Raw genomic sequence first — 25,830 nt, forward strand, 5'->3', positions numbered from 1 at the left:
CCCTTCCCATTTCCTTTTTTTCTTTTCCTATTTCAATCATGAATTTTCTACTGTCTCTGTACACTCTGTCATTAGTTCTGATCAAGCTTTTCTGATCAGACCTAGAGTCTACCACTTATACTTTCTCAGGCAGTGATAAGAACTAGAAGGTGCTCTGTTTCTCAAGTTTTCTTCCTTCCCAAATAGAGCACCGAAACTGACCATTATTTTTAATTTAACTTAAATACAGAGAGCAGCATGTAATCCATTTTTTTGCAGGTGCATGTGAGGGTCTGTCTGTCTATATTAGACTCCTTACTGAGTACATTACAGGTTGCTTGGGTGTTTTCTTCTTATGGCACCCCAATTACACCAGTAATTTATATAATTCAACTTTTTAAAGAGGCAGAACTATAGAAATGTGCATTAACAAGGCCCATGCAGGAAGTTAGTAACAGAAGTGGGAGCTAAACTGAAGCTTTTTGAGATATATCTTAGAAGCTTAACCCCTGGATAACCTCATATAAAAGCAACTAATCTTTTGCCTCCACTATGGCAAAATTTGAAGTAATTAATATTTAGAATTCTCTTTCCTGGGAATCTTCCAAAATTCTCCAAAATCTTTTCAAAATCTAACCACTTTTTGCTAATTCTGCCATGTCTCATTCTTTCCTTTCCTCTCAAGGGAGGAGCAGAGTGGCAGGAGCAGAGTGGTAGGAGCAGCATGACTTTTGAAGAAGTTAAGCTGCAGGGAAAGAGAGTTTCTTGAAGAACCAGCTTTCTAGGGTAATGATGCAGTTCTGGAATTTCATCCAGCTCCTCCATACAACTCCTGACAGTACTCTCTCACTCCTTTTTTTGGCTAGTGCTTAGTTGAGCTATCTGCAAGTTTCAACGTGCAAAGCTTCTGGCTGAGTCTTGCCACTGCTGGAGGCTTTTCCATGGGAAAACAAAACCCAGCTCTTTGTTTCTAGCAGATGACACTTTGGTAAGCAGACAAATGCATATCATAGTCTAGAGATTTTAGCAGCTGTTTAAAGATAGATACAATTTGCACAAATGTTTCTGGTAAATAACAGAACTTATATAAATTGTTGGTCTAACAGGAAAAAACAAAGCCATCTTAAATCAAGTGTGAAAGTCTGCATCATCTGAGTCATCTGTTTTCATAGTTAAAATCATGGGCCAATTTCTTTTCTCAGATAGTGCTCACTCTAAACTGTGGAGACACTTCCTTTTCTTTCTCCTTGGTGAAAACTTGACTGTAACAGCAGAACAGCAAGTTGATGGTTATTGCTTTGTTGCTATTTAAGGCCTCTGTCCTGCAAAGAAACAGGAGGCTAGAGTTTCAGACATCTAACCTCTATTATAATTCACTGGGTTTTTTAAAAAAATACATCGATTTAGGCATTTTTACCAAGGGACAAAACAATTATGGTGCCATAAAAATGAAAGAGAATGTTCTTTTTCCTTTGAAAGGAACTGCTGTTCAGCAACATTTGCTCATTGTCATATTGGTACTGTTTTTTGTAATATCCTGGCATTTGATCCTCCATAAAATAAATGCTCAAATTCTGAAAAGAAAAAAAAAAAAATGTTCAGAACACAGATACGTTTAAGGTTTTTATGGGAGACCTCCAAAGAAAACCCTGGTGCTGGAGGAAGTGGTGTTCTCATCTCAGTGGGTGGCATTTCCACTGCTGAGTCAGTGCTGCACCAGTTCGGCGGCGCTGGAGGTGCTCCGCTTCAGATGAAATGGAAAAGCAAAATGTTGCGGTCATCAAAGGTTCCCTAGGAAAAATTCCGTCCCAAGAAACTCATACGGTGTATTAAATTTTATTTGTCTGAGGTACACATCATTTCTGCTGCTGAAGACTTCATTGGCTGGTGTAGCTACATAAGTTGACAATATACTCACCCCAGGATGGCTGCATTTTACTGATGTGTGAAGTAGTCTTTAAACACATAATTTCAGAATCTCCTTGGGGTCTTTTAGAACATAGATAGTGCTTAAAATAAAAGTTAAATATAATTCCAGTCAGCTGCCATTCTTTCTGTAACATGTTTTTGTGACAAAAGAGTCTATAAAACGTATGTGTTACTCTGTATGTCACATTTCTCAGGTATTTTGAATATGGCACTTAGTATTAAAGATTCCCATTTATATCATGGAAAAACACCATCTGCCTTTGAAATAGTTTATTGTTTCTCCATTCATTTATATTAAGCTCTGCATATTTCAAATACTGTATGTTTCAAGAGATAGTAACACTGATGTAACAGACTTGGTAACACCACTGTACATCTAGAATAACTCAACTGGTGTCTTTACAGCTGTTCCAAATCCAGCTACAGATTTACACTAGTGTAAATGAGATCTGACTTCAGCCTTGTATTTGTGTATGTGTCTGACTAAATTAGTCACAAATGAAAATGTTGAGGGCAGTGCTTCACTCCATCTGGAAGGGCTGGAGTCAGTGGTGAAGGATTATAGATAGACGAACATAAAAAGAAAGAGGGAAATAACAACCTGTTGATGATTACAGTGTTTATTTTTAACTGGCCTCATATTCCTTAAAGAAACTGAGATGATTCTGTGGAGCTACTGTAAAGCTTATTTTTCCATTCATACATTTTCTGTGTCTGGTAGCAAAACCTAGTACAAATCAAATACACCACATCTCACCAATATCTTCCTCTATTTTAAATATGCTCAATAAAGGTTAGAGAAAACTTGGCCATTTAAACTCTTCATACACGTCAACAGTTTTGAAAAATCAGTAAAGGATATAACGGACTGATAAAATGCTGTGGCCAAGGGACAAAAGACGAGTCAGCTGTTCTGGCCAGAATATAGAGGTTTTGTCCTCATGCGGTCATTCCACAAACACTGAACCTTGAGAAACAGTTGAAGTCTATTTTCTGTAAATCCAGCTGCTAAGACAGAGGATGGAAAATGAAATATTTGCCACCAGGTGCCCGGCTTTGTCCTACAGGAGGAAGCACAAATGTATGGGCAAGGCAGCAATGCATGAAGAGCGGTGGGAAGAACAGGAGGGCAAGCTGAAGTTTTCCACCTTTACCTACATCTTCTGTATTTCCATCACCCAAAAACAGTGCCTGTGACAGGCCTTTGAACCCTCAGTCAGGGCTTATCATCATCAGGGTGCTCAAAGACCGGTGATAACATTTCCACCCCTAAACCACAAATACCCTGAGAATGTATCTGGTCTAAATAAATAATCTGCTAATTTTGTGCATGAAGCACTGACAGCCAGTTTCTGGAAAGCTGTCAGGTTTTTTTAACACAGCAGAGCAGAATTTAACTGTCTTTTCAAAGTACAGGTTTAAAAAACAGCTGCACAGAAGTTTCATTTTAACACACTCCTTGAAGTAAAGAGTGCATTTGACAGAGTAAATTTTGACTAACATTTAAAAGGATTTTTTTTTTTTTTTTTATCCAAGACTGAGGGTTTTTTTTCTTTTTAAATCTTACATATCTATAGAGGTAATTTATCAGAAGCTGTAATCACAACTAGGTCAGCATTATATTTATGTCACAGATCTTATCATTTCCAATTAATCTCACACGTGAATTCATTACTTAGGAAATGCCAATCTTGTCTGGAAAAGCGCATTCCTCTTTTTATCTCCACTAATCTAGCACACCAGCATTATTAAGCTGGTATTATACTGCATCATAGCAAACACAGGTTGGCACTAAGACTTCTAAAAAATCCCTCTAGATTTGAACAAAAAAGGTGCTGAGAAGTGATCTAGTAGAGGGCGTGTATGTGTATGTATAAATATATGTAGAGATATATATACACACGCATGCATTTAGGTATATATATCTATAAAGTGCAAATGCTGCGTTCCTGTAGGCTGTGACCACATGAGAGCTGAGAAGCGTGACAGCAGCATGGATGAGGCGTGGAGCAGAGCGTCCCCAATCAGCGCCACGGCTGCAGGGACAACCATCTATGGCCATGGGGCAGCAGGTGGCAGCTCTGACAGGTGCAGATGTGAGGGATGCGTGACATTGCTGCGCCGGGACGGGGACCCGCTCCTCGCCGGGATGCAGCCGCAACGCGCCGGCCAGGGTCGCCGGTCATTTGATGCTCCCACTCCCCCCGGTTTGGATTCCCGGGCTGGGCGGGTGGTGCTGCCGCCTTGTCTCCTCTGTCAAGGCCGGGGAAACGCGATCCCCTCCGTGGAAGGGTTGGCGTAAGGAATCCTACGTCAGCTGCCCCAGGGGGGGATTTGTGGGGTTTTCAGACCTTTTGCGCCGTGATGACGGATGGGAAAAGCCTGAAGGATGAGGAAATGTGCTTACTTAGAACGTCGGGAATTATTTGGATCTAAATTCTTTTAAAAAAAAAAAAAATAGTTTACAAGTGCAGTGATAGGTAGAAGTCTCTTGCGCGTCACACAAAATAATAGTGAACATAGAAGGGCGTAAGTTAAGTTGTAGGCATTAACAGCTATTTTAATATAGATCTTTATTGCTGGAGTCTTCATGTGAGTTGCTTTTGTTTTTTCTGAGAAAATCCAGAAAGATACATGTTTTAGATTAGCTGCTATGAGATTTCTGAATCCAACACATCCTTTTTCTATTTATACTTAAAAAGCCAAAGTTGCCCTGCATAATTTAAGTCAATACTAAGTAGAAAAGCGCTGGAAAGTGGGTAAGATTGAACACTAAATAAGGAGATTGTGCTTAGTGTCTCCGAGTGAGCAAACCTTTGCCGTCTCCCCATCTCCAGCCTTGCCAGTTCTCCAAAGGGGTGACACTGGCACAATGAAATTACATAGTTTGGCTATAGGGAACAAAGAAAACAAATAAAATAAAATAAAAACTGTTCCCTTTAAATTAAAAAAAAAAAAAGCTTAATTTTGTTTTATACAGATATATATAAATATGTGCATATATATGAATATAGATAGATATGGCTTGGCACAAGTCAAGAGCATGAGCAGAAAATAATAGGCAGAACTCTGTAAGCAGGTGGAAACCTCGTGTTCCGATGAGCTTGCAGCACAGATGTATAAACATTCCTACCACGCTGGTCGACCGTTCGTGGGCAAAGAGAAGCAGATGTTACTGGCAAAGGGTGTCAGAATTGTTTGGTTTCACAAGAGGTGTGATTAGAGAAGGTACTTGAAGGAGGAGAGAATAATTACTTGGCATGCAAAAATGAGAAGCAAATCCAAGCGGAGGGTTTGGTGTATTGTTGTGAAAAGCACACTTGTGTGTAATCATTTGAAGAAAACAGACGTGCACGATGAGACAATGGAATGTTTTTTTTCTTTGAAACTTCGGTGATGATAAAAAAGTAACAAAAAGGTTAACATGTGGTTATAGAAGTTCAGCTATTATATAAGCTCTGTAGCTTATTTCAAAAAGAGTACAAACCACAAAAGCATTTTATGATTTATACAAAAGAGGTAAGAAATGTTCCGTTTTTCTGTGTTACTGGTATACATTTTTTTTCATCTGGAGCTTGTTAGATAACAGTAAGTATAATAATGTTTTATCTGATTCTCCTAAACATGCAATTAAAGTACATTAGTACCAGCATACTAGTTTGTGTTCATTATTAAATGTAAAAATGTAAGAACCCCACATTAATGGAATATAAAATTTGAGATTTTAGTTACACGGAAGTCAGGGAATTCAGATGGACGGTTCCCATAGCAACCTATCTCTTCCTCTTTGTGTTTTTCATTTCACTAGAACCTTTCATTACTTGATTGCACCATACATTGTATCGTGCAATTTCATCATAAAATTTCATCATTATATAACTGTGGAAGAGAAGAAAGTGAAGGTTGTCTTCACTCAACACTTCCTAACTTTAATATTTCTCTAACACAGAGAGCAAACTGATGCTTAAATGAATCAGGCCCATGATTTAAATGTTTTCTGCTTTTTTGGGGGACCTCCATAAATTTGGCAGGGTTCTTTGGAACAGCTATAAATCATAACGCAGTTGAACACAATAGCATATCGTTCCTTTGTAACTGGCTATTGTCTGCCTTGCCACGTAGATATGTGGCTCCAGTGAGCAACAGAGAGACAAAACCATTTTTCATTTGTGGCTAAAAGATTTATCCCATCCAGATACAGGAAAGAAAGTGATAGTGGAAAATGGAGGGCACTTGTGGTTTTTGTCTTCTGACAGTGGAATATAATGTACCAAGTTGCAACTCTGTGGATTGTCATGGTCCCTGGTGGGGTTATCAGTTAGAGATCAGTGTGGTGGCTTCTAGACAGCACAACACAGAGTTTGTAGAAATAGACCTGTAATTCTGAATTTTTCCATACTGTAAATTTTGATTACAGATGAAGAGCCAGTGAGATTGCACTTTTCGTTACACAAATGAAGACAGTGATTAACTTTGCAATAGTTAGATCTTTGTTGCAGAGGAAGTAAAAATGGAACAGGCAGAGTTGGCTGGGCTGGTCCTTTTGGGAATCTTATCAACCAACCTGTTTTATTTTAATGTACTGCGAGTGTGTCCAAGCCCAAATATTTGTGACTTCTCAAGCCCCGGAGTGCTGTGGGGAGCAGATGAACCTATTAGGAAAAAAGGAGATAACCCTCTACAAAGATGAGCAAACTAAAGGATAGAATGGAAAAAAAAAATCATTTCTAACCTTCTCCACTCTTTCTGTTAAAGAAATGCTAAAAGAAGACAATAACACTGCAGAAGCAGAGACTGGATTAGGAAAATGTAAGGTTTTTTGTCCTCAAAAGCCTTCAAATTGTGATGATTTCCATTGCCTTGACAAAATCAGACCTGGCTGGTAGTGCCTTAGTGGTGATAAATTTTGCATGAAATGAAAGTAAATAGTTGTTTATACTTCATTTTACAGCAGCCAGTATGTCACTAAGTCAGCACTTCTCCTCTGAGATTTATAGAGCAGAATTTAGTCTAAATTGCTGGTATATGAGATTTCAGCCAAAGGTTGTTTTCCTTTAACCATTTTGTTTTTCAAATGCCTTGCCTGATTTTAGGTTATTGGACCGCAATATAATTACTTGCTTAATTGCTTGGAAGAAGTAGAGCTTCCGTAGTTCAAAAATGGCTTATTTTCTTTAAAAATAACCGAAATCTGGCTTGGGGTTCTCTGGAACGCGATGCGCTATACAATTGTGTAATTTTATCCTCTTAAAATTTTTCTGAATAGTCATTAAATCTTTGGAAACAAGCTAATCTCCAGGAGGATGCGATAGGTCTGGCTGTTTTCCAGGGTTTGTGAGAGGCTGTGAGAGCTTAACATGGTAAGAAAAATGGTTTCCAAATCACTGCAAGACTGGGTCGAAGTTTCCAGCCCACTGAAACCCAGTTGATCTTCTTAATGACTCCAGTCTTCTGCAATGTCCAGAATCGGTCTTTGCTTTTAAAGGTGACACAGGGCAAAGGAGGAAAGGAAAGATTGACACGGAGTCTGGAGAGCTTATGAGTAAGGATGGATCAGTAGGATGTTGGTCTGTGCCACTTTTAGTTGTGCTGTCTCAACAGGTATCAGATGTGTTGAAGCACAACAGAAAAGTACCATCATGAGGGGTACAATGTGTGGAGGAGAGTAAAATAACAAAATAAAGCAGTCGAAGAGGCAAAACTGCAGCCTGCGTGTTGAGAAGCCAGAGATAGTGCTAAGATGTTCATGATGATTATGTTTGTCCTGAATACCACCCAGTGCAGAGGACAAGTGTGTTACTCTCAGCCTGCTCGCCTCTCCAGAGAATGACTGTGTCTTCATGTGTCTTTGCATGCTATCAGTCTGTTCGTCTGTCTTTTCCCTTACAGCTTTTCCATTTTTTTATTCAGAGCCAAGCAAACCTGGCACAAAGGGAGGGGGTCTCACAGAGAATTAAATTCCAACAAGTTTCATGAAAATTCTGTGTTACCGTGCAGGAAAAGAGAACCAGAAATTACTCACAGAAAGAGTCCCAGCTGAAGGCAGCAAGGCAGCATGAATCCTTATACACAGAAGCAACAAATGATCAGCAGAAGGATGGGAAGGGAGCAAGAGAAGGTCCAAGAGGCCCAGCCACAGGAAAGCTTCTCTGGATATTGCACCTTACCCCAAAATGCATTTTACAGGGAGCCAGGCACTAGTTCTAACACTCAGCTTAAGAGCCGTGCTTCAGACTGCAGCATGGTTTTGGAAATTTCTGTTGCCTAAGCTTACCTTAACTCATTGAAACATGTTCTTTTTTTCTTTCTTTTTTGGGGGAGAAAATGGGGTATAAGATGGATGTGCACTGCATTAGTGAGCTTGACTAGCTGTGTTGGTCAGGGCAGAAGCCAAACACGTTGGACTGATGGGTTCTTCAAGTGAAAGGTTTGCCTCTACTCTTTAGGGCTGAAGTTAATTTTGGGTAGAATACCAGCATGATTTTCCTAAGTCGAGTCTTTGGGTTTCCTGGTGAAAATAGAGACTACTGCTTCTCCACCTGGTGTGGCAGTAACCTGCTTTCTAAGGATATTAAAAAATAAATGTATTTCTGAAAATAAAAACATTATTATGTTGGGAGGGAATCTGGTGTCTCTTGGAAACTGCTGCAAGATATTCACTGGGTTACACTGCCTTTCCTCAACATCTGGAAGATGACAGTGCCTTCCTGAACCTCCACAAACCACAGAAATTACTGTTTCACATGGGTGTTAAGTAGAAAGTTGCAGAACTTTCGGGCATTGAGTGTGCTGAGGACAAGGTGCATCTTCTTTCCCCCAGATGGTCTCATAAATGCAGCTGACAAGGATTTGGGAATGATGGGAGAGAAAAAGATTTCAAAGGGGCTGCAAAGCAGTCTCCCTCTTGTGTTTTCATATTGCTCTTCTTCAGGAAGGGTAATAATTGTGCAGCTCCATTCTCTCACCTCTGTCCATTCAGTTGCAGTTGTGTTGACCTCCGAGAAGAGCAAGGCCATTGACGTTGGTAAATAGAGTAGCTGGAATTGCATCTCAAAGTTTGGACTTGAGGATGCCATACAATCTAGCTCACATCAGCGTCATTATCAGAAGACTCCGTGTGAGCCAGCAATTCTCAATCAGTGACTCAGATGAGCTTAAGAAAAGGTTCCAAGAGTGCTTATGTGGATTTCACATCTGGAGTGCCTGATCCGATGGATCTTGAAAACAGAATATTTTATGTATTCAACTGATTTGTACTTACACAAAGAGAAGAACGTTTGTTGAGCTTAGTTACTCAGATATAAAAGAAAAATTTTCCTTTTAATATATTGTGTTGTATCTATTAAATCTATCAAACAACAGCTGATTGCGAAAACTCTCTTTGTAACTGGCTTGTTTCAAGCTAGTAGCAGTAGAAATGGTACATGACTATGTCAGTTCTGATGGTTAACAGAGCAATGACTAAAGGAGAGATAAAAGGGAGTGAAGAAGAAATGTAGAGAACCATTCAGGTTGTTTTAACTTCATAAGGTTTAATTCAAACAGATTTGTAAGTCTGTGTGTGTCAGTTGTAGCTTGTGGGATTAGACATGAAGTCTGTATAGATATGAAGTTTGAAAAGATAAATCTACATTGATCCAGTTGTCTATATCTGTTTCAAGGGTCCACAACATGAGTTTGGAAGTCTCAGATCTCTTAGGGTAGATCACCATCACTTTGCTGAGTTGCTGAAAATGTCTGCACAAGGGGAACAACTTTATAGCTTTTGCAGGAATAAGAGGGCTCTGCTCTTAAGTCTCAGGCAAAATGAAGGAAATGAAGCCTAATTTTTAATAAATAAATACAATAGCACAGAAACAAGGTGTGACATCATAATACTTGAGGGAGTTTACAGTAGTAAACTGGGCATTGCTGTAAATAAAGTAATTAGGAAATGTATTTTTCTAAATGAAGCAAAAAGCTCAAATGAGAGGCAGCCATTCTGAGAAGACAAAAAGAAACCAGTTAGAGCATCCCACACTGATACACAGCACAAGCATAGCTACTTATTAACACAAGTGCTTTGTGATCTACTTGTTGTAACTGAAATTGCTTTGCCAGGTTTCAACTCAGAATTGACTGCAAGCTGTCTAATAAAACAGTAATTGCCAACTGGAGTCTTTGAAGAGATTTTTTTACTGAAAAATTCCTAAAGCTAAATTTGAGAAATCTTAGAAATATTGACTTTGTGGGCTATTACTTGTAGTTGGGGGGTCCACAGAGACTTGCTTCTCATATTCTTTTACCTTAATGAAGACAATGACTGGTTTTTAGGGAATCCGTTGAGGCAGAATGGTTAAACCTATCTGAAGCCAGGCAACCATTCTGAACAGTTAGCTAGTGATCTAATTCTGGGTTTAAGCTTTTTCATCTCTGTTATTTACCTTGGTGATGATGTTCACGGTTGTGAGGGTTAATTTGAGCTGCTGAACACAAAATGCATCTGCTTTGACTTTGCACTAAGCATCTGTTTTAGCAGTGGTTTCTCCTGTACATTAAGCCTCAGCACTGTGCATTTGTAGTGTGTAACTGGAGTCAATAAAAAATAAACACCATGTCTAGAAGCTCTTAATCGGTATTTCACAACCACATTAGCACCTCTGTCCTCCCCCTGTCCTATCGAAGGCGCACACTTAGGAATGGCAGGGCATTGGTAATGTCATCCCTTACACCCAATTCAAAGGAAAAATTCAGTTTAGGTGCTCCTCCTTCTTCTTCTGTCAAGAACATGAATTCCTAAATTTGTTGCAGTTGTGGGTTTTTTTCCATTTCTTCCTTCTGTAGCTTTCTTTAGATAAAAGGAGAAAAACAGTGTATACAACTGTAAACAGTATGCATCCTTTGCTTTTAACACTCATTCATTTCAAAAGGATAAATATGTTAAAATCAATTGTATTCTGGGTGGGCATATTAATGCTCTGGGGTGGGCGGGCTGGGGTTTGTATTAGCACAGACAGTTTGCCAGATTGCCAGCTTCACTCTTTATCGACCGATTCCAGTTCCAGAAGAAAGAGGTCTGTATGGTCCTCTCCTGCCCCTCATAATTGGAGACCTGTAGCATCAGCGTGGTGGACCCATGGTCACTTTCTCTTCCTAAAGGATAATGTGAAGCCTTCCACTGCTGGGCAGTTCGTGTTACTGTAACACTGCTGAGTCTTTCTTGCAGCCTGTGTCAAGGATTGAACTTTCCCAAATTATGTATTTCAGACGTTGAGAAAGAAAGGACTTAATGGCTGTGACAGTCCAGACCCCGATGCAGACGATTCAGTAGGTCACAGCCCTGAGTCTGAGGACAAGTACAGAAAAATTAATGAAGATATTGATCTAATGATCAGCAGGCAAAGATTATGTGTAAGTACTCTGATCTCCCTTTCATTTTTTTTACTCTTTGATATTTCTCTGAACCTGGCAGGCATTGAACAAGAAAGAAAACAAAGGTTGTGAAAGCCCCGATCCTGACTCCTCTTACGCTCTCACCCCACGCACTGAAGAAAAATACAAAAAAATTAATGAAGAGTTTGATAATATGATCAAGAGCCATAAAATACCTGTAAGTACCAAAGGTTAGATGGCTGTCTGCTGATAACTGCTGCAGTAACAAACCATAACCCTTTCAGTTCTGGCTTCTTAAGGAAAACATTTCAGCTGGAAACAGGCTTTTATAGCCCAATATATAATTAAACACTGTGGTCAGAAAATTTCACACGACATATTTTTCTTCTGCGTCTCTACCTCTGACACACAGACAAAGCCTACTATAGGGGAAACCTACAGAAGGAAGTGAAATAGACATATATACATTCTATTCACTTGATTTACAGAACTGTTTTACCACACCACTCGCCCAAATTATATCTAAAAAATAACAATGGAAATCTTTTCTTTGTGGACAGGCTAACAAACCCACAGAATACTTTCTGTGGTGATATAGAAAAAAATTATATAGAACTGAAATCCCTTTATATATAGTAATTAGTGTGTTCTGTGCGTGTCACTTCAGTTCTCAAGTGTCTCTGCTAAACTCAGTTGCAGCACTGAAGGGTTACAGCTACTTGCTCGCTGCAGAGAAACAGACTGCATGAGAGCCTAATGGTAGGATTCAGACATGTTTGTGTGTTGGGGTGATTTTACAGCTTTTTCAAGAGAATTTGCTTTGACCTCATCAGCATTTCTTTAATGCTTTAACATGAGCTAAATTTTGTTTTAACCAAGTCAAAATTTCTAACCATCAGTCCATATGCCTTGCCAGATATCTAAGAGAAATAACTCTGCATGTGCTATTTTGTTTGCACAAGACGTACAAGGGTACTTTGTCATTATATTTAATACTACATTTATAAAGCTGACAAAAATAATGTTGGGGTTTGAAGTTTATATTTAGCCCTTCTTCCAAATGTGCGTGGAAGAGAAAGTAGCAAACCAGAGATTTGCCCAGGTTTAAAGCATCTGAATTTGCACAGGTAATGGCTTGCATCTAGAAAACATCATTTGAACATCTTCATTCCTCATTCCCACATGTAGGTTGTATGGTTAGCTGCCAAAAAGGATGTCTATACACCCAGAATGAGCAAAATCTTTTCTTTAGTGCTAATCAATCACCCGAACAAAATCCGATACCTAAGCTAAGGATACCTCTTGAGGTAGTGTAAGTGTTCTTTCCATTCATTCTCAGCAGAAAGATTTTCACTCCAGTTAATTAAAGTTTTAAAAAGTTCTCACATCATGGTGAAAATATTAAAATATATGGTTTGGGGTTTTTTTTCGCAGAGGCCAGAATGGCACCAAATGCAATAAATTACTATTTGGAAAGGCTGGTTAAGGATGTCCAACATGTATATAAAATATCAGGGAGGAACACATATATATTACATCCTTTTTTTAACTCCCTTTTATTTTGCTTCTTTTGCAAGGCTGTCACCATTAATTGGGTTTCTCAGGATGGAACTCAGTTAGACAAACGATGACTGCAACATCTAGGGTGATTGTTATAAGCTGGAATGCTTAACCCTTTTTCATGTTGAAATCTCACTAGCTGCCATTCCTTTCCTCTTTCAAGGATGACCTTTGGCTTGTCCAAATCAAAGGGATGGAATTTTCAACCAGATAGTATTTAACCAAGCTACTCTTCCACCTTAAAATTGTGCTTGGAGTGGTCCTTCTGATTCTCTGTTTCTCTCATGCTGCCTGTTTTTGTTCCAACAAAGCAGCACACGTTAAAATCATTTGAAACCTTAAGACGTGAGGAAAAAAAAAAAAAAAAAACCAGGAAAAAACCTCATTCCTATAGTACTGAGTTCTGTCACTTTCTTTACCTCCCTAAGCATTTGGGAAAATCATATTTTATATAAAAATAGGAAAGTTCTAAGAAATAGAAAGAACACAGCTAATCTAAACAGGGTACATCACTTTCGTCCTCCCAAAAATTAATGGAGTTTCCCCTTGGTTGCTTTCATTAAATTTAACATTTTGACATAGAATATAGTCCTACTTCAGCTATTAAACCGGTGATTAACTTGGTTTCCTTAGTTGTATTTTGGCTATAATGCAACTTCCTACCTTGCAGGGATGTTACAAGGTAAAATGTATTATCTTTTTGTGAAATTACTTCAGAGGTGCTTCAGGGGTACAGAAACACAAACACAGAAACACATTAGCATTTCTTCTCATGTAAGACAGGATATCCCTCCTTTGAATACCTCACATGCAGAGCTCAAGGTCTGTGGCTCCATCAAGCTGCTGAGCACAAAAGGAAGAATCCGTAGGTGTTCTCCCCTAATGCCAAGGGAGATACTTCTCTTGGAATTAGCCGGGATGTAATGGGCAAGATGGAGCTCAAACCTAGTTAATGAAGTTATATTCATTTACTTGTCATCACCAAAGGTAGCCAAAAAAGTTGAGGGGAAGAAAGTAAAATTGAACAAAAAGTCACCAAGTTAACTCATAAAGTCACTACTTAAAAAAATATTTAAGACAATGCAATGGCTGTGCCTAGTTTTCTAACAGAATAAAGCTGCTGCCAAACAAAAACAAAATTGGCTTTTGCTCCTAACAGCTAAGGCCAATAATGTTTCCTCAGATCATTTTCTGGGGATAAGTATTTATATTGTTCTAAAACATCTGATAATAATTAGACATTTATTTGTAGTTTTCATAAGTGATGAAAGCAGAGGAGACAGAAATAGTCCGCTAGAAGGGAGCTATAAGTATCTCTGTCTCTCAATAAATGAAGGCCTGGTTGAACATGGGGAGGGTAAAAACAATATTTAACACAGAATGTTTGGTCCATTAGTTTCCACGGGTTTTGAGCCCCCAGCACTTTGCTCTGCACAACATACCACAGCTTGCGGAGCACACATCTAACACAGTGTGTGCCGGGCACTGGCGTTTTCCTCTCAGGTGAGCCATCTGCCCTCTTTGGCAATTGTGTCTGAAGGTGAAAAGACAGAGAAAAGAGGGGGAAAAATAAAATAAAATAAAATAAAATAAAATAAAATAAAATAAAATAAAATAAAATAAAATAAAATAAAATAAAATAAAATAAAATAAAACAAAACAAAATAAAATAAATAAAACAAAAAAGAGAGGAAAAACAAACAAACAAAAATGGGCAAAATGTGGCAAGATGCATACACGTTAGAGTAAGGCTATATCTACGTTAGCTAATCAGCAAATGGCAAAGAGCGCCCCGAGGCAGCGGGAGGTGATTATCTCTGCCCTGGATCATTTGAACAGTCCCTGGTATGCTTTTGGCACCGGCCAAATAGCACTCTCCCAGACCATTTCTTAGCTCTGTTTGGTAGTTAGCCCAGGCCAGAAACAATTCCCAAGTGTCAGTTTATATGTAGTCGTGATGTTTTTGAGGTTGAGAAAGCTTAACAGTATGGACATGGACTGCTCTGTGGCCTCAGATGGCCTCAGTTCCTAGGCAAGTTTAATTTACTAATATAGATGTTACACAAGCGCATCATGAGCTTTAATGTCCATCAGGCCTAGCTGGAATAGATACGCCCCGTGACTTACCACCAAGAGCGACTAGGGAATCTGCAGGACGTTCTTGGTGAAGGACACATAACACTGTAAAAAAAATTGGGCAATCAGAGGAAAAGTGTAGCTGGAGACTTACTGCTTAATACTGGTGCTTATCCACACAAACTTCTCTCTTTAATCTTCTGCTACTGAGGAGAAGAAATAAAAACTACTACATTCCAGATCTAAGTGTGCACTGTGCTGCAAAGCAAAGAATAAACTGACTTTGCCTTGGTAAAACTGCCTATGAAGTACTCTGTAAATAGATGTACCTGTAGCCAGACAGTAGGTAAAATGGTGAAAATGAAATCACTACTACAGGAATTAAGAAAATAATTTCTTAACTAGTTTAAAAAAATATTTTTAAAATTACAAAGGGAAAGCCAAGTACCTGTTTCAGCAATGTTTTTATGTTTCAATGATGACTAGTGAGGCTGGCAGCCACAAGAGCAACCAAGACTGGAGCTCTTTTGTGCTGTGCTAATGTAGAGAAATAAGATTTCAGCCCTTGAAGGGTTTGGTTTGTACATGGAAGGAGTACAGGGCATAATAATGAAAGCTGATGAGCCTATGAGGGATTGGCAAAACCCTCAAGTTTGCATTTGCACCCATGTTTTAGTTTAGATAGTTCAACAGAGGTTGGGATTAGGAAAACAAATTGATAAAATAGAGACAATATTGGTGTCTTCAGCTGTCTACCTGGGCTCAGAGGGCAGATTTCACAGATCTCCTGATGGAATGGAAGAAGACACTGTACAAAGTGCTCCCCAGTGGGTGACACTCAGCCTGACATCGGGCTGGCACTGCAGCCAACAGGACCATGTGCTCAAAGCCACCAAGCAGAGGGTTCTCCACCACAGCCCTGAACACCACAATGAGACTCTCCATGTTGACTCACCAGTGTCTCAGCGGTGGAGCTAAGACATCTACCCACATGTGAATTCACTGGCTAAAACCTTTGAAAAGGCAGAAACCAGCATCAGCAGCTGGCTTCAACCTCCAGGAGCAGCCATACATGGGATTTGGGAACCTCTTGGATCCTTCTGTGGCCAGTGAAGAGAATGTCTTGCTTCACAACATACCTTCAGGCTGATAAAATCTTTCAGACTATGCTATGTGAACTTATTTCCAAGCAGGCCCAGACCTCAGTTGTGACATACATTGGTACTCTTTGTGCTACATACTTTGCAAATTTTCCCTTGAATGACAGGTCACATATACAGATAGCAAACTGGACTTCAACTGTGAAAACATCTGCAGGAAAAAATAATTAACACACTTCAGCGATTACATTTTTCATCATGTAATCATTTATTCTCTTTTCTCTATTTGCGAAACACGAACACTACTGTGTTTCAGGATCCCTCCACAAACCTGGCAACATGTGTAATTTTGCTCACCGAACATGTAGATTGGCCAGACAACTCCCCTCCCCTCTCCACCTCTACTTAAACCCATCAAATCTGTGGAATACAGCCCTTGGGGTGCACTTCATCTCCTCGGCAAAGGGAAGAGGGTCCCAGAGTGCGGCCCCGTCTGCGGAGTGATGCCAGCAGGTCCTTCTGCTCCGGTGCCCGGCGTGATCTCAGATGTTCTGCTATGGCCATCTCTCACAAACCCAGGCCATGGGCTACGTCATGGATTTCAGAACTAAAATGACACCTTGAAATAAGTCCCCCAGGCATTTGTGTAATGTATCCGTCACATCACCCCCTGAATTAAAATCTTGCTGTTTTGTTTCAGTGGTTAAGCAAAAATCGTTCCTCTGTATTGAGGGCAAAATTCTGTCTGCCTCTAGAAAGGGAAAAAAATATTAAGGGATAATTGTAATTTGATGGCTAATGCTGTAATACACAGGGCACAGCCAACATTTCTGGACAGCCAGAGAAGAGACACATGCGTGGCACAAGGTCAGGGCACCTCTGTTGCCTGACACAGCAGATTATGTGTCCGGCTCTCAACATTCTCCCTCTAGGTCCTTGAAGACTTAGCAGCACTATCAGCTGCCAAGTACAAAATTAAAATCCGCTATTTCCTCCCTCCGAAGATGTTACAAGGCTGGTTTAAGGAAGTTTTTGTTGGGTTTGGACTCATGAACCTCATGAGATTTTTGAAATGGCAAATTAAGGAGTACTTTGTTTGCATTCAGGTATTTGAATATTTAAAATGCTGTCGGACCATTCTGAAAAAGTTTTCTTTACATTCACAAAGATAAGAAATTAATTAAACAGATAAATACCAAGTTCTAATGTGTTTGAATGCCACCAGAATCATGAATTTTAGAGAAATTCAGGCAACCGGCACCCAAGAAAACCCCAGCCAATAACCCATCAACCAACAAAGAAATCTCGAGCTGGGCTTTCTAAGAGCTTGATGAGAATCAAGTGCTGCATGTTACACAGTATCACAGTATCACAGTATGTTTGGGATTGGAAGGGACCTCAAAAGATCATCTAGTTCAATCCCCCTGCTGCAGCAGGAACACCTAGGTGAGGTCGCACAGGAAGGTGTCCAGGCGGGTTTGAATGTCTCCAGGGAAGGAGACTCCACAACCTCCCTGGGCAGCCTGGGCCAGGCTCTGACACCCTCACTGAGAAGAAGTTTTTTCTCAAATTTAAGTGGAACCTCTTGTGTTCCAGCTTGATCCCATTACTCCTTGTCCTATCATTGTTTGCCACTGAGAAGAGCCTGGTTCCATTCTCATGGCACTCACCCTTTATATATTTATAAACATTAATAAGGTCCCCCCTTAGTCTCCTCTTCTCCAAACTAAAGAGCCCCAGCTCCCTCAGCCTTTCTTCATAAGGGAGGTGCTCCACTCCCTTAATCATCTTTGTTGCCCTATGCTGGACCCTCTCCAGCAGTTCCCTGTCCTTCTTGAACTGAGGGGCCCTCACACCCTCTGTCAGCGTGGTCCGTAATTTGGTTCTGTTTCGAATGGGATTCTTGCAAAGGAAAGTGGCTCAGGAGAGGACCCGGCCTTAAAGTACGGAAACAGTATTTTGAAAAGGTGCCATCAACTAATATCACCCCACCAAAAATAAACAAACAAAAAAAAGGCAAAAAACCCACAAAGAACCCAAAGACTACCATACATCTAAAGTTCTTGCATTGGCTACCTGGCCCTGAGTAGAGCTAATTTCTTTTAAGCTCCTCAAAGGTAAGATAGAAACTTTTAAAAAAGTAACTTACTGTGTTGGTGCCTTTAAGGTGATTTGGGATCATTTTGGTTGCTAAAGCAACACAAGCTGAAATTAAAGCTTCCCCTTTTTCATTTCCTACCTTCTAATTTTTATCCATGCAATGAAGTCATCATAGTAATGTACCTTTGAGCTTGCAGTCATCTGTGACACTAGATTGAGATATCACAAGTGAACAATTACGACTACCAAGTGAAAGAAAAAGAAAATTAAGCCTCATGAAACAGGGTTTTATTTTAAACAAAACAAAACAAAATAAAACAAAACAAAAAACAAGTGAAACAGTCTTTTCAGATCTTACAAAGTAAAAGTGCAAGCTGCATTGAAGGGAGATGGAATCATGATTTGAAAAAACATATTTAAAAGCCTTGGTAACACTTTTGAGAACTCTTTTCTTGACTCTTGGGGGAGGGGGTCGAGTATAAATGTTTTAACCACCAACTACAAAATATTTGAACTAAATATAGAGCAACTGTACTCGAAGGCTGTTGTGCTTCTGTACTATTCTCGTCTTTGTTTCCCTTTTTTGCTTGTACAGGCTGTTCCACCACCAAACTTTGAGATGCCAGTTTCTATCCCAGTGTCCAACCACAACAGTTTGGTGTACAGCAACCCAGTCAGCTCGCTGGGAAACCCCAACCTTTTGCCGCTGGCTCATCCTTCTTTGCAAAGAAATAGCATGTCTCCTGGCGTGACACATCGGCCTCCGAGTGCAGGTAACACAGGTAGGCTCTGTTCCATCCCGTCTCTTTAAACGCTCTTTTATCAGCTGCTTGCGTGCCTTAGGTCACTTTAAATCTTACTCTGAGAAACAAGAACTCTGTTTTTACCAGTCATAACAGTTTGTCCAAAATTGCTGTGTTGAAAAAAAAAATCCAAAGAAGAGTCAAAGGGGGTTCTATTCCCAATTTAGAAAATTAAAAAAAAAAAAAAAAGTTCTAGAAAAAGCTGAATATTGACTAAGGAAATCAATCAAGGATAAAAGGGCAGACAATTTACTGTTTCATAAAAAAGGCAGTTTGTCTGCTTAATTCATGCAAGAGCTCACTATACTATAAAGCTTATGGGGGCAGGGGAGAAGAAAACACAAACAAGTTGAAGCAATTAAAATAGGACACTCGTTACTGAAAGTCATCAATCTAGATGCTAAATGCAGGATTTATTATTATTTATGCATTCACAGGTTCCTTGATGGGTAAATGTTAGTTAAGCTCTGCACCTGAGTGCCTTGTGTAGCAAGAGGCTGTGCTTTGCTGGGTGATGATGAGGGCTCACCTCTCAATAGGATAAACGGGGATTAAGTTCATTCAATCTGTCTGGCTGAAGCAACATCAAGATCCTTAAGTGTACTGGGTTCAAAGAAGCATTTCAGGTTCCCAAGTGCAAAGAGAAGTTTTAAAAATCCTCAGAGGGGACGACTATGAAAAGCTGAGGAAATTAAAATGAAAGGCTATGTAAATATATGTTATAGCTTCTGAGTTACACTCCAGTGCAGGAACTTTCCATCTCTTCCTCCCAATTCTATGTGGAAGCCTTTGCTTTTCTGACTAAAACTGGACTAAAGATAGTTTTCAAATGAAAGACTACTACATAACTTTTAAATACAATATGTTTTTCATGTGCTGTGGAAGCATGGAAATAAAATAATGAAATGTTGTGTACTACCTATTTTGTTTGTCCTTGAAAGCCAAATATGTCATACAGGTAACATTAAACATTAGAATTTTATGATTCTGGGCCTGATCCGACGCCTGTTGAAGTCAGAGGAAAAGAGTGGTGGGTACTGGAGCAGGCCATTTGAAGTCAGAGAAAAAAGTTTTGAATGTTTGCCTGTTATAATTTATTGTGTTCATTTTCAGTATTTCATTTCAACCCCCTAGGTGGCCTGATGGGTGGGGACCTCACAACCGGTGCAGGCACCAGTGCAGGTAAAGAGAAACGTATTTATATTTATTTTTGTAAGTGAACAAAGGATTTCCTTCAAAGGCTGAGTCCTAAAATAGCTCCATGCTGGAGGTGGGATATTAGAAAGTGATCGGCATCGGTTTATTTCCCCCAGCTGGGGGGTGGGGAGTTGATATTTGTGCTTTTATTGGTAGGAAGAGGTTTGTTTTCAGCAATGTAGAAAATCTTGCACCTCAACGAATTCCACAGATATAAATGCCTGTTTTCCTTCTCATTAGCCTTTCCATAAAAACCTTTTGGGTCCATTGCATAGCCCTGTTCATGCAAAACTGCTGCTGAGGTCAGTGTCAGAAACCATGGTCCTTTTTAAGTCACGTGGAGTTTTTCCATTGACTTTAGTGGAATTGCGGTTTCATTTACTGAATTCAAGCTTCACTAAAGATTTTGATATTGAGTCTTTCCTTAGACTTCAATCTACTGAGCATGTATTTGATTCCAAACCCTTGCTTTAAGACCATTGCCAGTCAGCAAAATCTGTTAGCATTTACTTAAATAACCACTAATTAACTTGAGCTTGGTTTTATGTATTTACTTAAGTGCTTTGGTACACAACAGGGAAAGGATTTTCAAAATACCCGTGCAGAGAAATAGATTAGCCCCTCTAGACCTGCTCCCACTGAACTGCTGAGGACCGTACTTGCTGATGTCTGTGTTATCGAAGCGATGTTGTCAGAGTTGTCCCCTTTGCTCCGCGAACCCGGCCTTTTGTTAGCAATGTCAGCAGTGTTGCATTATTACAAACACGGATTACAAAAGACAATGGCAAGATTACTGTTTCAGTTGGAGAAACAAACACATATGTTCGAAGAAAATAAGCCGAGTGGTAAAACATGGAGCACGTCCAATTTCACTGGGTTAACTGCTCTCAGAACTGTAGGGAAAAATAGCTGTAAGATCCATTTTGTGCGCTATAAACCAAAGCTGGTATATTTGCCGATTCTGATGTTGTCTCATAAAATTGGTTATAAAGAAATTCTGGATATAGTGATATTTTCTTTCTTGGCTCTTCTCAGCCTGCATTCGACCACCCCCCTTTTGTCTTCACACATAGATGGGTCGCAGATGTTTGTGTGATGCATTTTTAGTAAAATTGGAACTGCACAGTTTTGTATCAGAAAGGCACTTTAAACACATGCTGAAGCTTTGAGGGGTCATTTTGTATTAGTTTAGCAGTAGAGAAAGCAGAACACGGAACTCAGCTATTAGTCTCCTTTGTTCTCAAAAAAGAAAAAAAAAAGAAAAAAGACAAGCATGATAGAAAATTACAGTTTCGTTAATTATCTTTTGTTAGCCTGTGAAACACAGCTAAAGAAAGATTAATTCTGGCAATATTCGCATTTTTTCTCACTTTAACCTCTTGTGTAGTAGAAACTTCAGGAACGGTGGCAGAGGGACTCGGTTAGGAAATCGATTGTCCTATTAAGGGACTCCCTCTACTGGCTTATTAAGAAATATCATTGCCTCCTTACTGGTTTTCCTGTTCCTTTAAAAAGGCGCTGGAAAACAATTAGCAAAGAAGGTAATGTTTTCTTTTAAAAGGCGCACATCCTAAAATAACGGTTCCTCTAAGCATGCACTGGGATAAATAATCCTTGTTCTTAATAAAACCTGTATATCAATATGCCAGTTGAAGATTTGTGCTTTCGAAATACATTTTTTTTTTCTTGGAAATATATTAAAAGCATATATAAGCATAAGATGAGGAACAGCTTGATTATTTACTCACAAATGAAGAATTAGTATTTCCTGGGTGCAGTGTTATGCATTAAGCTCTCAAGCAGTACAACTTTGGAGCACGCAATTGATTTGAGGGGTTTATATATTAGGGGCATTGCTAGGAATGCATCATAAATATTTAATCATACGAATAGTCTTTGTTCTTTATCTGGCAATAAGAGCTTCAAACACCATTAAAGAAGTGTTTCCTAAATTTCTTAAATGCAGAGCAGTAGGAAGAATTTGATACAGGGCTGAAGGAAGATGAAAAGGTCACTATAAGGTTGAATCCTCTGTCTTAGCTGCATCATTCCACAATGGCACTATTTTGAAGAGTCTTCTTTCTTTTGGGTGCAGAAGAATAAACTTCAAAAGTTCTCTTTGTTCATCATTCTTCACAAGAAACAGAGACCCCTGTGTTTTTTTTCTATTTGGCATCTTAGAAGCTGGTAGCATGATCATGTGGTTTAATCTGTTGGGATTCATATTTCTGGCCAAATTAGAACATTATGAATTTGCATTTTTCTGCAGTGTCCAAAAATAGCGTATATTCAAAATACCATAGTCCAAGAAGACTTGTCTAAAGAGTTTCATTTCTGCCATTATAAAATGAAACTACTTTTGATTGCTAACACCAGGTCTTAGTTTCTACACTAACAAATTGTGTTATAACAAATTACATTATAACTGCAATATCAGAAATGGAAAAAGATTAGTTAAGCCTGTGTTTTGAGAAGTCTGTCATTTCGTTGGTTTGGGTTATTTCAAGCAATAACCCTGAAATCATCCACAATTTACCTTGGGAGTCAACCCAAGATATAAATAGGACTTTAAAAAGCTGACTACTTGTTTATTTTCCTGCACAACGAAATAAACCATGATTATCTCAGGTTTGTTAGAATAAATTCGTTCTTAGCCAAACACTGATTGAAGAGTTTCTATTATGTGACAGCAACAACTGCAAACAAAATTGAAATGAACTTCACTTTTAGTACATTCGATAATTATAAATAGAGCCACGTCTTTTACACTTTTCTCTCAAATCACAAGTTTTTGATTGAAAGACAGTACAAGAACTTTTTGGACCCAAATCACCCAAATGCCACTTAGTCTGGGTTACCCAGAGTAAGTGACATGTTACCTGCTTGCATAATAGACTATGAAAAGTTCTTTTAATTTTTAGGGACCTTAGCCTATAACAAAACCACTTAACAGTAAGTTGACTAGAAATAAAAAAAGCCTACAAAGTTTTAGTACTGTAAATTATCTGATCTCAAGTTTTATTTAGTGGCTCAATATTTAAGTTGCATACCCTATAAAAGATTAAAACTTTAAAAATCCTTTGATAGTTTAAAAAACAAAATAAAACAGTATCAGGGAATGTCTTTCTTTGCATCTGAAGTTTAATTTTTTTTATTTTCAAACTGAGTTGTGTTTTTAGATTGAGTTATACTTCTCATTTTTATATGGTATGGCATTTTGTGTTTTAGAATTAAGTTTTCTTTTGAATGGAATAAGCCAATCTCAATCAACATAGTTTCTTTACCCTTAAAACCATTATAAATAATAAAATTGAAAGAAAAATTCATTCTCAAGTTTTAAATCCAAGCTGGGTATAATAAAAAATATACTTACTTCAATTGTTTATTCATTTCCTGTAATTTATTTCACTATTTGACATTTGTACTGCCTCCATCTTGATGTTAATATTAAACTAAAGAAGCAAGTTATTAAAAAGTACTTGGGAATCTAAAAATGCTGTCAGAGGAGCTAAGCACTTGTTGTCTTTAAATCAAACATCCTCAAACTACTTTTAAACCTGTTCTTTAAAATCATTAAAAGCCGAAAACATCAGTAGTATGTTTTGAAAAATTCATCTCATGTCTTTAATAACTGAATCCTGTATTTACCTATAAATCAGCATCTAGTCATTTCCTTCTAGAAATTTACCACAAGCTAGCAGTTGCTTTCTCATCTTCTGAGGGCTTGGGTCCTGGATCTGCTGGCCCATATCATAATTTGCCAGTGCTTTACTGCTCCTTTTTCTTTTCATGGCTATGTACTGACTGTGGGTGAATGTATTATATATTCTACCAGTATTTCAAGCCACTTGGGAATATTCATAAAATAGGTTCTTTTTTTCGTTTGTTTTAATTCATAAACCCTCAGGGTAGGGGCAATCTGGATTGAATCTTCTCAAAAAAAAAAGAGTAGTTTGCTACAAAAAAAAAAAAAAAAAAACCAATCTGCCCAAATAAACCTACAAGCAGTACAAAACATAAGCAAGCATTTCAAAGGTACCTGGTTATATTGTCTCTTGAAACTCTAAATATATAAGTAAGCAAACTAATGGGAAAAAAAAAGTTCACCTGTATATTCTTCACTTTGCCCTGAAATGCTTGGCATAGTCAAAAGAAAATAATTCTTAGGTTGCAAGGGTGGAATATGTTAAATAAACATGTGAGCTTAGAACAATGACTCCTAAATTACAGTTTATGGGCAACATGTTACAACTGGGTTTGCTGGGGGGAGCAGGATAAGTCCATGTCCTTCCCCTGTTACTCGATGAGTGCACAGACCCACAGACCTCTGATCCAAAGATTGGGCAAGACATGGTACAAAAGCAGAGTAAACAACAGTTCCTGTCCAAGGAAATTTACAGCCCAAAAAAAAAAAAAAAAAAAGAAATTGCAGTCATTCATAACATTGGTGATGCAACAGTGCCAAATCCAAACAATAAGAAATCATAAATTGGCAGGTTGGCTTAAAACCATGGAGGGGGACAAGAAATGCAAAACACAACAGGTCTCCTTTTCTATTTTCCGCTCCTGTTATGCTGTTAGTTTTTCTTTTTGTAAACTTTCCTCCGTATAAGGAGAATATATACTTTTTTTTTCTTTTTTTTGTTTTTTTTAAGGGAAGTAGCTACAGTAGGAGATTTGTGATAAGGCAGGAACGCTAGAACTACTTTGACAACTCTAGCACATAGCATGAAGGAAATACTCTATCATTTCCATGCAGGCCATCAACACAGGCCTTTCCAAAACTGAGTCCGCTTTCTGCCTTAAGCAACAGATCTGAGCCGATCTCAGTGAAAATTTGTGAACATTTGACCAGTTGTGTTAAGTGTTGACTTAGTAATTTATTTAGTTATTCTCCATCTCATCATTTCTCTAATCAACAGTGTCTCAATATTTGTATTTATAAGAAGACAGTTTGAAAGGATTGAAAGGGAGAAAGCCCTAAGTTCACATGTAATGAACAATTAAGTGACTCATACAAACTGTGGTTCTTTGTAAGTGGGATTTTAAAGACAGGCGTGATTGACTTCTTTTCATTTATGACAAGCATTTTCAAATGTTTCTCAAGAATAACTTGGATTCTTCAGATGAAATCCTTTTCCTGCTGAAGTCTGGGGGAATTTTATGCTTTGCCTCAGCGAGACAGGGATTTCAGTGTTTTTTTAGCCTGTGCATTCTTGTTCATTAAGACACCACACTGTCTTCTGTTGCACACTGTAATCCATATCCTTGTTCAAATTCAGAAAATACAAAAAGGCATTGCAAATTATCAAACATCTGGATTTCATGCCTGTCCTGAGTCCTGAAAGAAACAGTTGATGTCTCCTGGATCTGGAATGCAGCAATTACATTGCTCTGAGAAAAAAAGAAAAGAAAAATGCTTTTAACCTCTTGAGGCTGGGACTGCAGCCACACATGGAAGCTTCTGGCATATTAAGTTAATAAGTTAATGTGACCCCTGCTCTTTAACTTTTAACGTGATTCCCAAATTAAGATATTCAATCCACAGAATCCATTTGTTTTCCAGATCTCTAGCAAGCTGATTTATCCTTTGGTTAACAGTTGGAACCATCTCTCAGAAATAAAAGCAAGAGGAGACAGGGATGGATTAGTTACTGATCTTTTACTTGCATCTGCTTAAATTTCAAAACAAATCTAAGTAGTATTACCTATGT

At 38.6% G+C, this 25,830-nt stretch overlaps 1 protein-coding gene across 19 annotated transcripts in view; it reads left to right on the top strand.

Annotated features, from left to right (window-relative positions):
- Positions 1 to 25,830, top strand: part of MEF2C (myocyte enhancer factor 2C) — a 141,366-nt gene that overhangs the window by 91,251 nt on the left and 24,285 nt on the right. For 11 of the 19 annotated variants that reach the window (XM_071802326.1, XM_071802324.1, XM_071802325.1 and 8 more), the window contains 3 exons: positions 11,155 to 11,298; positions 18,712 to 18,898; positions 20,054 to 20,101. In XM_071802326.1, coding sequence (XP_071658427.1) covers positions 11,155 to 11,298; positions 18,712 to 18,898; positions 20,054 to 20,101 — 379 coding nt within the window. Of the gene's footprint in view, positions 1 to 11,154; positions 11,299 to 11,359; positions 11,498 to 18,711; positions 18,899 to 20,053; positions 20,102 to 25,830 lie in introns of all 19 variants that reach the window. The other 8 variants (XM_071802332.1, XM_071802341.1, XM_071802339.1 and 5 more) reach the window with 4 other exon arrangements.

Source organism: Patagioenas fasciata, chromosome Z (genome assembly GCF_037038585.1).
Source record: "Patagioenas fasciata isolate bPatFas1 chromosome Z, bPatFas1.hap1, whole genome shotgun sequence".
Lineage (NCBI taxonomy): Eukaryota > Metazoa > Chordata > Aves > Columbiformes > Columbidae > Patagioenas > Patagioenas fasciata.